This window comes from Macaca nemestrina, chromosome 5, assembly GCF_043159975.1.
Source record: "Macaca nemestrina isolate mMacNem1 chromosome 5, mMacNem.hap1, whole genome shotgun sequence".
Taxonomy (NCBI): domain Eukaryota; kingdom Metazoa; phylum Chordata; class Mammalia; order Primates; family Cercopithecidae; genus Macaca; species Macaca nemestrina.
In genome coordinates this window covers 5,675,965-5,688,955 of record NC_092129.1, presented here as the reverse complement: position 1 = coordinate 5,688,955, position 12,991 = coordinate 5,675,965, and the positions used below count along the sequence as shown (strand labels likewise).

At 47.5% G+C, this 12,991-nt stretch overlaps 2 protein-coding genes across 4 annotated transcripts in view; one reads left to right on the top strand and one right to left on the bottom strand.

The window, feature by feature from the left end:
- LOC105487544 (phosphodiesterase 10A) overlaps positions 1-6,352 on the bottom strand; it is a 661,304-nt gene extending 654,952 nt beyond the window's left edge. Inside the window, exon 1 of one of the 3 annotated variants that reach the window (XM_011750999.3) lies at positions 4,455-6,352. In XM_011750999.3, coding sequence (XP_011749301.1) covers positions 4,455-4,560 — 106 coding nt within the window. In that variant the 5' untranslated portion in view covers positions 4,561-6,352. The remainder of the gene's footprint in view (positions 1-4,454) is intronic. The other 2 variants (XM_011751001.3, XM_011751000.3) reach the window with 2 other exon arrangements.
- Positions 6,353-6,488: 136 nt separating this feature from the next.
- On the top strand, positions 6,489-8,002 carry LOC105487542 (putative uncharacterized protein FLJ36797). Its single transcript, XM_011750996.3, is given in 3 exon segments — positions 6,489-6,638; positions 6,640-6,684; positions 6,687-8,002. Coding segments are annotated over 3 exon segments (711 nt in total). The 3' UTR covers positions 7,203-8,002.
- The last annotated feature ends 4,989 nt before the right edge of the window (positions 8,003-12,991 follow it).

Genomic DNA, 12,991 nt, shown 5'->3' with positions numbered 1-12,991 from the left:
TGGTCTCGATCTCCTGACCTCGTGATCCGCCCGTCTCGGCCTCCCAAAGTGCTGGGATTACAGGCTTGAGCCACCGCGCCCGGCCGACTGTTTGTCTTTAACATTGATTTCCTCTTCCAAGGGTCATGCCCATTTTTTAATATCAGTGATGTAAATCACCCTTTGAGAGATATTTTTGTGAGCTATTTTAGAATTAGGCAATCTGAACAATTAATCAGAAACATTAATCTATTGGAAAGATCAATCCAGCTGATGGTAGGGGGTTAGGTAGATGTAGGTCAATTAACAACATACACATTCACTTTTAACTAGTTTTAGAGGCATAAAATTGATGCTACTTCTCATACCCAGTTTCAGGTTCTCCCAATACTAACTACCCATTAATAATACAGGAAAGCTACAAAATCCGGGTGTTATTGTAATATCAGAGAGGTAGAGGTATGTGGTTATTGAAAACCATATGTTCACTCAGTCACTGATTTATCTGACCACATAATAGCTACCCATATTTCACTATGGCTCAAGAAATTCAAGGAATGCATGAGTTGGTCATGCCCAAATGTCCCCTAGATTCATTCAGTCGCAGAGGCTCCCCTTTGGGTGGCTTTAAACACTACCAAGGCAAGAACCCAGAAAACTGGGCTGGGGAGGATCTTAACCAATTTCATCCAAAACAGAAACTACTTACTTTTAAAACAGTAATGAGATTAATTTAATGTAAGAATATACCACTTAAGAATATACCACTTAAGTTAAGTAATTTCCTAACTTAAAACCATCTTGAAAGACATGAAGCTTAAAACTAGAAGACGAAGCAAGATAGTCCAATTAGGGTGACAGTGGGGAGAGGGGAGAATAGAGATAGATTTCAGAGAACCTACAGGTACTAAGAGAACAGGTTTCTAACTATAGCGTAACTGGTAAAATAGAGTTAGTATTACTTCTTAAGTGTATAGTTACTAATAAGATATCTTGTGATTAAACCAAACTCTTTAAGTAAATACTAATTATTTGAAAAGAGACTAATATAAAAAGAATGTGAAGAGAATGAAAAAATTTTTGAAGTACTTTCTTATTAGTTATAAGATCAATAAATACAATTATTCAAGGTTTTCATCAAAGACTCTTCCCATATAGCTTTCCACATGTCCATTCAGTTATAGTTAACCAAACACTGTAACACACTCTTATGTCCAAGTTCAAAGCAATTAAGAAAAGAAGAAACAAAACAAAACAAAAATTATCATTGGCATGGTCCATTTGCACACCAATTTTCTTTAAGTTACAAAGGAAAAATGTTTATAAGTTTAACATTTTATGCTAATATCTTCCATCAGTATAGACCACACACATGTTGGACACGGAGCCAGCCAGCTGCTGCCCACAAGAGGAAAATATCGTAATCACAATTTTACAGACACACACACACATGTGCACATGTCAAATAACTTCGGTGGACATCCAAAGAAACATTCAATCTAAGCTAGGATAATGTACTTCATCTTCCCTTTTACCTAGTTAAATTAAGCAGGCTGGATCTATTAAGGTCAGGGAGGAAACCAAAACCATCTGAGTGTGTACACAATGACCCATTTACTATCCTATGTTCATCAGTATAAGGAATCTTCTAAAGAGAAACTATTTACAATACAGGGGCCACACAGCACAATAGCCAGGAAGTATCAGCACAGGACCTGAAAGGAGCACTTAGCAGCTGTGGCTGGAGACCACGTGCACTCTGGGATGGATTGGTGGTAGGGAAGGACGTGAACAGGACCGAAGGGCTTTAGTTCTCACGTTCAAAGTTCCCACCGCACTCCTCTCTAGGCAGCCTATAAGCCTGTCAGCTATTAGCTATTTAAAACTTCAAGTCAAAGCAACTTGCCAACAGGCCATCTTAAAATCATTGACCACCACTGAAACTTAATTTCCAGTTGCCTTCATTTCATACATTCTATGAATATACTCTCAATGGTTGAAATGAGCAAACACGTAAACCTTCCAAGTTGTTGGAACTTAAAAGATAACCCTCTGAGGTCCCATCCAGGTCAGCAACACCAACATATATACTTTTCTCTGTTTTGCAGTGTGTGTACAGTCAAATTTGGCTTAGAGGCCCAAAGGGGTAAAAACCAACAGCACTGAGTTTGAGAGGCAGAGAAAATGTAGTATCTTAATCATGGGTACGCGGTTATGTGTCATGAACAGCTGTCACTCAAACACTGCCAGCTACCTGGCCTCCCAGTTTCCCATCGTGAAAGCGTGCACAGCCATGTATTCATATAGCCATATACCACAGACATCCACCAGAAATGCACAGATGTGCTCCCGCCATTGCAGGCATGGGCCATGGTTGCCATTTCCCAAAGAAATATATTCCCAACACCATGGTGGTGGAGCGTTCACCCCTCAATGGTTTCTACAGTTACATATTCTCAGACAATCATCAAGTAGCAGTTTTAGTTGCCAAATACAAAGGATACAATAAAATCTTTAGACATTTTTATGCTAAAAAAAATTGTTCAATAAATCATTTTGAAATTAGGATCATCTCTGAGTACTATGGATACAGGTATTTACTGTTGACTCTTCTGATTTGCAAAATATTCTCTGTAGACTCGTATTACCGGGGGAATGTGGGAATGACTTGCTACTGGTAGTATAGATTTCCATAGCATAGATTTTTTTAAATCCTAATACCAAATATGTCCACCAAAAAGATGAAAAATGTTTGCTGAAACACAATTCTTATTTCTTTTCACAGCCGGCAGTCATACATTTATTAATTTTTAAAATAGCATTAAAATATTAAGGTTGTTATTTACCATAATAATGGTTTCAGTTCCCATAGACTTGGTTTGCTATTAACCAAAAGAAAAGGCTATGCGCCTTTACAGAGCGACCCGAGGTCAAAACTAAATGCTGCATATGGAGCTGATGAATTTGCCAGACTCTCATGGTGATATTGAATTATTTCCCCCAAAGATGGAAAAATACCAACCATACAAATAAAGTCACCTGCAACACCTTGAATTTCTTACCAAATGCCATTTTTTTCAGTAAAAGTAACTTAAGAAATGCCCTAGCATTGCTCTAAAATCATAACTGAGCAGAGAAAGTCAAAGCCTGCAGTTACTGAAATACCCCTTTTGAGTTAAGCGGTGGGATTCTTCTCAACTCCTTTCAGTGTCACCAAAATGCACTTTCCGGGCATGACCAGAACCCGTCCTTTGTTTGGAAATGGACGCAAGCCATTCCGAAGGTTCCCATTGCACACAAAGATTCATGTTTTCCAGGGGAAAGGACTTCTGTGACTTGGTGTTTCTTGTGACGTCAAAGGAGAAGAGCCATTGCCTCCATTTTGGAGACAGGAGCCCAAGCCCATCTCTCTGGATGTTCTGCCCAGCTCGGCCCCTGCCACAACCGAAGCCACAGAGCTGGGCTGCAGGAAGGAATCAGTCACACAAACAACCCCTCTACCTAGCTGCCTACCTATCCAGATTCAGATTCTCCCCCAACATGCCTGTTCACCGAATTTTCCACAGCTTAGCCAACAACAAAACATCTCCATCTGGTTCATTTTTCCTTTGCATTTTAACTGCAGCCCGGAAAAAGCCTGGCTAGTTCATTGGGGCCTACTTTAAACCAAATCCAGAAAGCTTTAAGGGAAATAAAAGGTGTCTGCCTGGGTTTCTTTTATGTGGAAATCAGATACCCAAGGATCACTTGTGTTTCCATAGGAAATTTTCCATCTTCAGTTTTTCATTGGTGTTATTCTAGGCAAAGAAGTACCCAACTGCTTTCACCACCACGTCTCTCCTTGAAATCACAGCACATCACCCCATTTGCTTCAAAAACCTCACCTCCAACTTCAGGAGGAGGCACAGGGCCCTGCCTGTGCAGGGAATGAAGATTTCACATGACGCAGCCCTAAGCATCCCTGGACTGGAGAAGCATGGAAGAAGTAAACGTCCCTCCCTGCTGTCCCTCATCAGCAACGAGCTTGAGGGGGATCTCACCGGCACCCCTGCCCTCCGGACACAGGTGTTCTGCACACAGACATTCATGTAGGCCCTCCATCCCCAGTACAGTGTGTCCACACCAATGCACATGACAGCCAGGCAGGCATGAGGGAAAATAGTCAGCTGTCCCCAATCAATACCTCTTGGCCTCTTCCCTTCCCACCCCACCCTCACTTCTTCCCCACACAGCTTCAAGTCCACGCAGATCTGGGTCTCCAGCATTATCTAATCAGCTCACTCCCACCCCACTCCCCGTATCCTGAGGAAACATGTAAAACCCCATCTGTGGGGGAGAAGTCTACTCAAGTTGTCTTGCTATAGGGAGCTCTGATGAAGTGTGGCGAGGGCATTCCTGCGGAGGGATCTCAACTCCCAAACGTCTTCCTGCATGTGCTCCTGTTCCTTTTTCTCCTCCCCCTCCCCGCCCCCTACCTTGCTCCTCGCTGCTGTCCCCAAACCAGGCAGTGGGTTCCTCCTCTGGGAGCTGGGGTTCTCCGCCACCTCCTCCACCCTCGAGGGCTTTGCGTTTCTTCGACATCTCTGCCCAGGGCTGGGGATTTGGGGGTTTTCTTTCCCCACCCCCTGGCCCTCCCCCCGCGGAGAGGAGAGTGAAGGTGGGGTTAGATGGAGGGGAGGGGGTTAGGTGCAGAGGAAGGGGTGGGGAGAAGAGCCCAGAGAGGGAGATGGAATAGATTGCTGCTTCAGGAGGGGAAGGGACTTGGGGTGGCAGGAAAGGCAGAGGGGCAGGGACTCAGTGCAGAAATCCTACAATCCGGTCCATCAGTGTAGCCCTACGTCTAGGAGACTGTTTGCTGGTGTTGCGCCTCTCTCTCTCTCTCTCTCTCTCTCTCTCTGCCTCTCCCTCTCCCTCTCTCTGTCTCTCTCTCCTCTCTCTCTCCTTCCTCCTTCCTCCTTTTCCTTCAACTAGAAGGGTGAGCCGAGAGGGGAGGAGAGATCAAACCAGAGATGAGAGGCTCCTTGGGTGCCTCAGCGGATTTCTTCCCCATTTGGAGGGGCAATGGGGTGGGGTGCTGTGAGGACTCCTGGCCCTGTCTAGCTATGAAGGAGTGGTATCTTCTGGCTGGGCTTGGCTTGGCTTGGGGGGAGGAGGGGCAGGACAGTGTTTGCAGTGTTTGGGGAGGATGCGATTTCAATGGGTTGCAAGGAAAATTGGGTGAGATGAAGAAAATAAAATGCTGCAGAATGCAATCTAGTGATGCTTTCAGGTGCTGGGGACTCCGGACCCCCTCCTCCCCTATGACATCATAGGATCTTTCGCAAAAGAGACTGGGGAAGGTGGGGGGAGAGAAGAGAGTGGCGGCAGAGGGAAAGATCAAAAGCGCAGGGGGTCCTGTCCCCACTGAGAACTGGAGAAGGGCGGCCGGCTGTGGAGGAAGGAAGTTGCAGTGCACACACCATCCCTTCTCCAGGCCGCCTCGGGAGGCACCTGCGGGTCTGGCGCGGCACCCGCTGCGGTTTGCAGCTGGCGCGCAGCCCTCGCTGGGAACTTGGAGCTCTCAAACTCCTCGGATCAAGCGTTAGCCCCAAGGCTGTCAGTCGGCGCTGGGGCGGGCTGCAGTCTCTCTCCCCTCCTCTGCAAACCCTTGAGTCTTCCGGCTTTAAAAACTCCCTTTCTTCTTTCTCGAGTTCACTCATCACCCTTTCCCCCAAACAGTCACGTCCACAAACACAACACACCACACACACGCACACGTTTTCTTGTTGCTAAACAGGGTGGAGGGAAAGGACAGGAAGTTTTTTTAAGTACACACACACACACACACACACACAAAGATTGGGACTAAGTTTTTCTGGACTCTCAAGGGTTAAATAATAGGTAAAAGGAACGGTCAACTTACCCGCCAAAGTATGCTGACGCGTGTATCTGCTTTCCGCTTCATTTCGAGTTCATAAATTTAAAAAGAAAGAGAGAAAGAAAGAAAGAAAAAAGGTAAGGCTCCGGGAGCACAGTGGGTCCAGGGTTCCATGGAGAACTGCGCAAAGCAAGTTGCCAAGAAAGCCCGCCGGCCAAGTTCGGGACCTGTCCACGCTCGCGCGCTCCGCTCAGCAGGCAGATTCCAAAGGCTTGGGGCACTCTGGGGTGCGCGCCGATCTTCTCGCAAAAGGCGAGTGTGTGGGGTTCCTCCTTCCCACCTTTCCATCTGGGGGTCTCGCGGAAAGTTGCACCCAGTGCCTTGGGCGCCCATGAAGACCAGTCCATCTCAGCTCAAGCTCCCAGCAGCAGCAACTTCGGACTCAGACCTCTCTCTCTAGAACATGAGTGCTCATGTGTGCGTGCGTGTGTCTGTGTGTGTGTGTGTGTGTGTGTGTGTGTGTCCGCGTGCACTTGACATTTGGGGGTGCATATGCTCTCTAGAACGACTCTCCCGGCTGCCCAGAACTTAGAGAGTTTCCCTTTAAGCCGGAGATGCTGCTCGGACACCCCCCCGCGTCCAACAGGAGGCGATGACGTCTGTAGCCTCGTTGCCAGAACAGTCCCCAGGCTGCCGCTGCCGTTCATTGACAGGAGCGGGCGCTCGGACGTCAGCAGCCGGACCTTTGGCAAGGCTGCTCCCGCGGAGACGGTTCCCACCCCCGCACCTGCCAGCCCGCCCCCCCCCCGGGGGGGTGGTCACGAAATCAAAGCCTCCAGAGGAGGGGGCCGGGCCGGGGAGGTGCTGGGACTGGGGGAGGTGGGTGACTCGAATCTGCCCTCTTTGTCCTGGAACACCGGAGTATATAAATAGTGCAGTCTCCAGCCAGACGCTCTCCCACTATTGCACGCCCCCGCAGTACCCCCCATCCGACCCCCGCCCCTTGTCACTACGCGTCGGGTTCGCTCTGCCAGGAGGGAGGCTGGGGTGCGGGGAAGCAGGGAGCGCAAACAGACATTGGTTCTCTTTCCTCTTCCCATTCATAGATTTCGGTTGGAGTCCTAGGGCCGCCGCGCCTGGAGTCGCAATGAATGGATGGATGCCCGCGCGCTGGGACCACCAGGTCCGCAGAGACGTCGCCGGCGCTAGGGGCGCTCCTCCCGCCTGGGGACAGGCGCCCTCGCCTCGGCGCAGTTGGGGGGGACCCCAAACTACCCTTAAGAGGCCAAAGGCCTGCTCTCCCCTTTCTCCCCAACACACACCAGGGTTATTTTCTGTCCCTGAGAAGTTGGGACGCAAAACGTAGGGAACTGCGATCAGTCTCCGCACCATGAAGAGGTCCAGATAGGGACCAAAGCCAGGGCCATCCCGCAGCACGGAGGGTAGCAACAGAGAGGGGAGCGCCCACGTGGCGCAACGCGGGGGCTGAAGCCAAGCCTGTAGCCTCTCCCTGAGCACCGCTGGTGGCCCAGGACCGCGCGCTCGCCCTTCCTGAGCACCGAGCGATGCACTGCGCAGGGAAGGAGGGCACGGCGGGAGGGTGCGTGCAGGGGACTGCTGCGCGGATTCCCCACCCGAACCCGGCTCGCGGGGAATCCGTGGGCTTGCACTCGCCAGAAAGAGCTGCTGCAGGAGCGGCAGAATGGTAAGGCCCGTTCCCGATCCTGGGTGGGAGGAACTTAAAGGACTGAGTTCTGAGGCACCAGGCACAGGGCGCAGCTTCATAAATGCACCCAAAAGCTTCCATGGACTGACGGCACAGATGTGGCTGAAGTGAACCTAAGGACGTTTGCTACCCCAAGACCCGGGCTTCAGGCCAGGTGACAACAGACGCCTAGGAGTGTGGTGACACCTGCGCAGAGCTCCTGGTGGTTCAACCTGTCCGAGAAGGTTGCAAGAAGATGCCACTGTCTTAGCTTTCTCCCCTAGTGCTCATACCCCAGAAAAGGTCACTGGGGCACTAGATCCCAACCCCTTGTGCCATGAGAGGGAAGCCCGCACAATTGTGTTGGCACTCCCCCCAAATCGTCTCCTGGGTCCTTCCCATTACACACACACACATAATGTCATTTCCCTATGGAAAAATAAATCAGAACTTTCTCGACTCTCCACCTTCTCCCTCCATCTCCACCCAGGTTCTCTGTTTTCCTTCACAACAGACTGCAGCTGTCTAGAGGGTGGCTCTGGTCTCTCTCCTCTCTCTGGGTCTTGAATCGTTCCAGAACACTTTCTTAAGAGTTCTACTTCTGCTGCCTGCAATATCTCACTTTTACGAAGGTCACCATTCAACCCAAAACTCTGTATCCGAGAGTCCATTCTTAGACATCTAAGATGACTTAGCCACTGCAGTGGACAGAAATCCTCATTCCCACCTCCTTAGAACACAGCCTTCACTAGGCTTTCCAGACGCTCCACTCTGCTGATTTGTGTCCCACCTTTCTGGACATTCCCTCTTAGTCACATTTGCTGAACTCCTCATCTCCCACTGTCTTCAGGTTGCAGTGTCCCAAGGCTCATCCATGGACCTTTTATTTTCCATCACTCCCTGCTCCCTTGGTGATCTTGCTCAGCCTCGTGGGTTTAAATCCAAATACTAATGATGCTTGCACTTATATATTTAGCCTAGACCCATCCCCTAAACTCTAGATTCATGTTTCTAACTACCAGCTCCACTGGGGCATCTCGAAGGTGTCTGAAACCTAACAAGGCTATCACTGGGCTCTTGATTTTACCCCCATCACAAACCTGCTCTTCCCACAGTTTTTCCACCTTGGTGAATGGAAAGCCCACACTCATCATGTCTGGGTTATAGCTGTCACCACCTCCCTCAGCTCTCACTCTGCCCACACCTCCTTCACTCTATTCTCAGCCACATGGGCCTTCCTAGAACCCACCAGGCACCCTCCCAACTCAGAGCCTTTGCAGCTGCTGATTCCTCTCCAGAAACTCCTCTGCCCAATGTCCTGAATATCTGCAGGGCACATTCTCTTTCTCTTTCACATTTTTTCCTCTTGCACCTCTTCAAGAAGCCTCCAGCGTCCACCCCACCCCACACTGCTACACCACCTCTCCCAGCACTTATTCCTGCCCTTCTTTGCTTTACTTCCTCCATGCATTGCTTGTAGTTCACTTACCTGCCTTGTTTAGTCTATTTTCCCAGTAAAATGTCAGCTTCCTAATGGCAGGAATTTTGCCTTTGCTTATAATTGCATAAAAACTACATAACCTCATCAAACTTTCTTTACCTCTCACACACATTCGGGAGTTGCCTGATTCTTCTCTTAGAACACAGAAGAAAGTGAGCTTGGAGGTTGGCAAAGGCCATTTCTCTGCCATAGTGATCTCCCACATTAAATGTGTATATATATGTGTGTGTGTGTGTGTGTGTGTGTGTGTGTGTGTGTGTGTGTATCTGCCCAAGACCACTGTCACATCTCTGGTGATTCCTGAGAAATGCAATCTCTCTACCTTCCTCACTTTCTTCTTCAATCCTTTCTTTGCCTTCCCCTTTTTCTTTCTTTTCTCTCCATTAGTCTTCTTTTCTTTTCTTTTCTGCCTTAAGCCTTCCATGGGCACCAAGGGGCATGCCCACCTAGCCCTTGGCCACCACTGAGGTAAACGGGACCTTCAGGCTTACCTGTGTTCTCAAAGCCGCCTGCTCCTTCCCATCCTTCCTGTTTCAATATGTTCACATCCCTTCTCATTAGCAAATAAATATATCTGTTTCTGGAGCTTTGGAGTACCCAAATAAGGTGTCAAACATTTGAGTCATTTAATAACTGCTGAGCTCTAGGGCTCCAGAATGAAGTCCTGGGATCTCCCCTCAAGGCTGTCCTAATCCAGCGGAGGAGAGGGGCAGACACACTATCAAGGTGTCAAGGTGCTGACGAGGGCACTGATGAAGGCAGCCAGTGCAGGAGTTCCTGGAGCCCAGGCCACCAGAGAGGTGGGAGAGAGGACCACAAGGGGAGCGGCATCCAAGATGGGTTTGCAGGCCTTGGGGGAGCTCCACAGTGGAGGCAGGTGTGCAACCCCAGAGGCGGGAGTGAGTGGGATGGTTGGACTGCTGAGCATCAGGGTGGTTTGGGTGCCAGTGCTGGGATGGAGGGTAAACAGACAATTAAGGGCCTTCAGCCTATGCTGAAGGGTTGAGCCTGCATCCTGAAGGGCTTTATGAAAGACATAAAATGGTGTCCTACATGTTTGAGTTGGAAAGTTGATGAGTGGATCAGAAGGAGGTGAAATCAGAGGCAGGAGGAACAGCTAGAAGAGGCTGTTCTGGGTTAAGAAGCTAAAGGAGAAGAGTTGGCCATGTGGGGCGAGAGGATGTGTAGGCCCACACTTCTAGTGCACGTGTAATTGCCCACCTTCTGCAGAAGGACCTGAAAAAAAGTTAGACTTTGCTGAGGATTACGGGTTATTGGTGTCAAGGGGGCAGATGCTGCTTCATGCCAGCCCTCTTAGCTGGGCACCACTCTGGTGGTATGAGTGCAGTTTATAATCTGTCACCTATCCTGCACATCTGGAAACTCCATGTCACCAACTTAATCTGAGCAGATCAGTGTCAAAGGAGCTTCGATTAAGACTCATGAGAGATTGATGTAGGAACCCAAAGCCCCGCTATTACTCTACAGTGGGCAATTAGTCTTTGCGAGCACTAGAATACTCTTTTCCTTTCCTCTGGCCACCTCTACCCCTATCAAAGTTATAACTGATCAAATTACAGGGCAAATTTCATCTAAGCTATGGTAAGGGTAATAAATTTGTCATGTGAGCCTAGGAAATGTAGTGCAATTCTCTGACGATGCTTCCCCAATTTGTTCCATGCCAGGTGTCCACTTGGCCGTCAGTGGCCTTGCTTCCTCATCCCTGTATTACTGCTTCCACAATGACCCCCTAAGACCTTAAGGAGTTCTTTAAGAACAAAAATGCCCTGTGCAAGGCTTCAGCACTTCTGCCATGTGGATGACCTTAGCTTTAGTGTGAGAGCTGCTTCACATAGTCAGACCTTTTCATTTTCCCTTCTCTTGGAAGGGCATTTTTAGGTTCTTCTCCTTCTGAGAAGAAGAGAGACCTTCAGATAAATGGAGTGTTCATTCTGTCTACTTCCAAGGAATAGTGCAGAAAACATGAGCAAAACCAAAGTAGCTCACAGACTACTTTATAAGCACTCACCATTAGACAAACTGATACTTCCCTCAAGCTGTAGTCTGAATGCGCCATCCAAAACTCATGTGTTTGAAACTTAATCCCCATCTCAACAGTGTTGGAAGGTAGGGCCTAGGGAGATGTTTAGGTCCTGATGGCTTTGCCTTCAGGAACCAATGAACAGCACTATAAAAAGGCCTTAAGGAGAGCGTTAATCCCTTTTGCCTCCTTCTGCCATGTGATGAGGAGCAAGAAAGCCCTCACCAGAGGCTGGTCACTTGAGCTTGGACTTCCCAGCCTCCACAACCATAAGAAAACATTTCCGTGCTTATAAATTACTCAGTCTGAGGTATTCTGTTATAGCAGCACAAAACAGGCTAAGACACCCCATTACATTGGCCAGCTGAGCACAACAATTTCTATAAATAAAAAAAATTCCAACTTGTGGGAAACTATTTGAAAATAAGTACAGGAAACACAGAAAGTCTGGAAGAAGCTTACTTAAAGTTGCAAATCGGTTAGATCTAAAAACATTCAAAATGTAATCATTGATTTTTAGTGCTACAAGAAACATTAAATTATCTAAGAAGGCTAATTCTCCAGCCCCAAAATACTCTGTTATAAATGAGGAAAAGGAGGGCCAATAATATAACGTAGAACATTTGTTGTAGGCCTTGAAGTAGCTTTTTTGGGAAGAAGGACTTTATAGCTATGCATTATGCTTGGATTTTAAACTAATCATATAATTGCAGAAATATTATGTCATATCTGTCCTTCCATAAGTGGCATAGCTTAGTTATTCTATATATGTTCATTTATTTAAATTCCATCACCCACAGTCTTATTCTTTTATTTGGAAATAATTCCAAATTTACAGGAAAGTTGCAAGAATAAAAATAATACCAAAAACACCCATAACATCTGTTACCCAGATTCACCTCTTGTTAACATCTTATCCCACTTAGTCTATCACGTACACCGTCATCCTTTGCTTTATAAAACAGCTAAACATGAATTATATATCTCTAGGCCCTTGGCCCCCAAATGCTTCAATGCAACTTCCTATAAGAGAATTTCTTATATAGATACAGTACTGGTATCAACAGTACTAAATTAACGTCATTACTACAATGCTTTTATCTAACCTATCACCCATATCCCAGTTTTGTCAATTGATGCAATAATGTCTTTTATGATGTTCTCCCCATCTTCCTGTCCCATATAGATTACAGTCTAGGGCTCAAGGATGGCATTTATCTGCCCTATTTCTTATAGCCCTTCAATCTGGAGAATTTCTGGAATTTTTCTTTGGAAAATTTCTGGAAATTTTCTTTTATGACATAGACATTTCTGAAGAATACAGACAGGGTCTCACTGTGTCACTCAGGCTGGAGCGCAGTGATGCAATCTCAGCTTACTGCATCTTCAACCTGCATGGCTCAAGGGATCCTTCCACCTCAGCCTGCTGAGTAACTGGGACTACAGTCATGGGCCACCATGTCCAGCTAATTTTTTTACTTTTTGGTATACCTGGGGTTTTGCCATGTTCCTCAGGCTGGTCTTGAACTCCTGAGCTCAAGCAATCCTCCCACCTCAGGCTCCCAAAGTACTAGGATTATAGGCATGAACCACTGCGTCTGGCATCTTCCTTCTATTTTTAATACAACATTTCTCAGCATGGGTTAGGGTTCTGCCATCTCGGCGGGACTGCTATGGAGGTGAGGTGGTGTCTGTTTCCGAAATTCAAATCTGGAGGCACTTATGTCCCATGGGTGGTATGAATTCTGATCGAGGCATGATCTGACTTTCCCATTGTATAATTACTCTTTTTGTTTCAGGTACAACCAATAAGCAGCCTTTGGGTAGCCGAGAAGACAAGACAAGTATCCTGCTCCTCAACTCAGTTCCCTAACTCAGCACCCTGACTCCTGCTTAGTCTACTGGTGC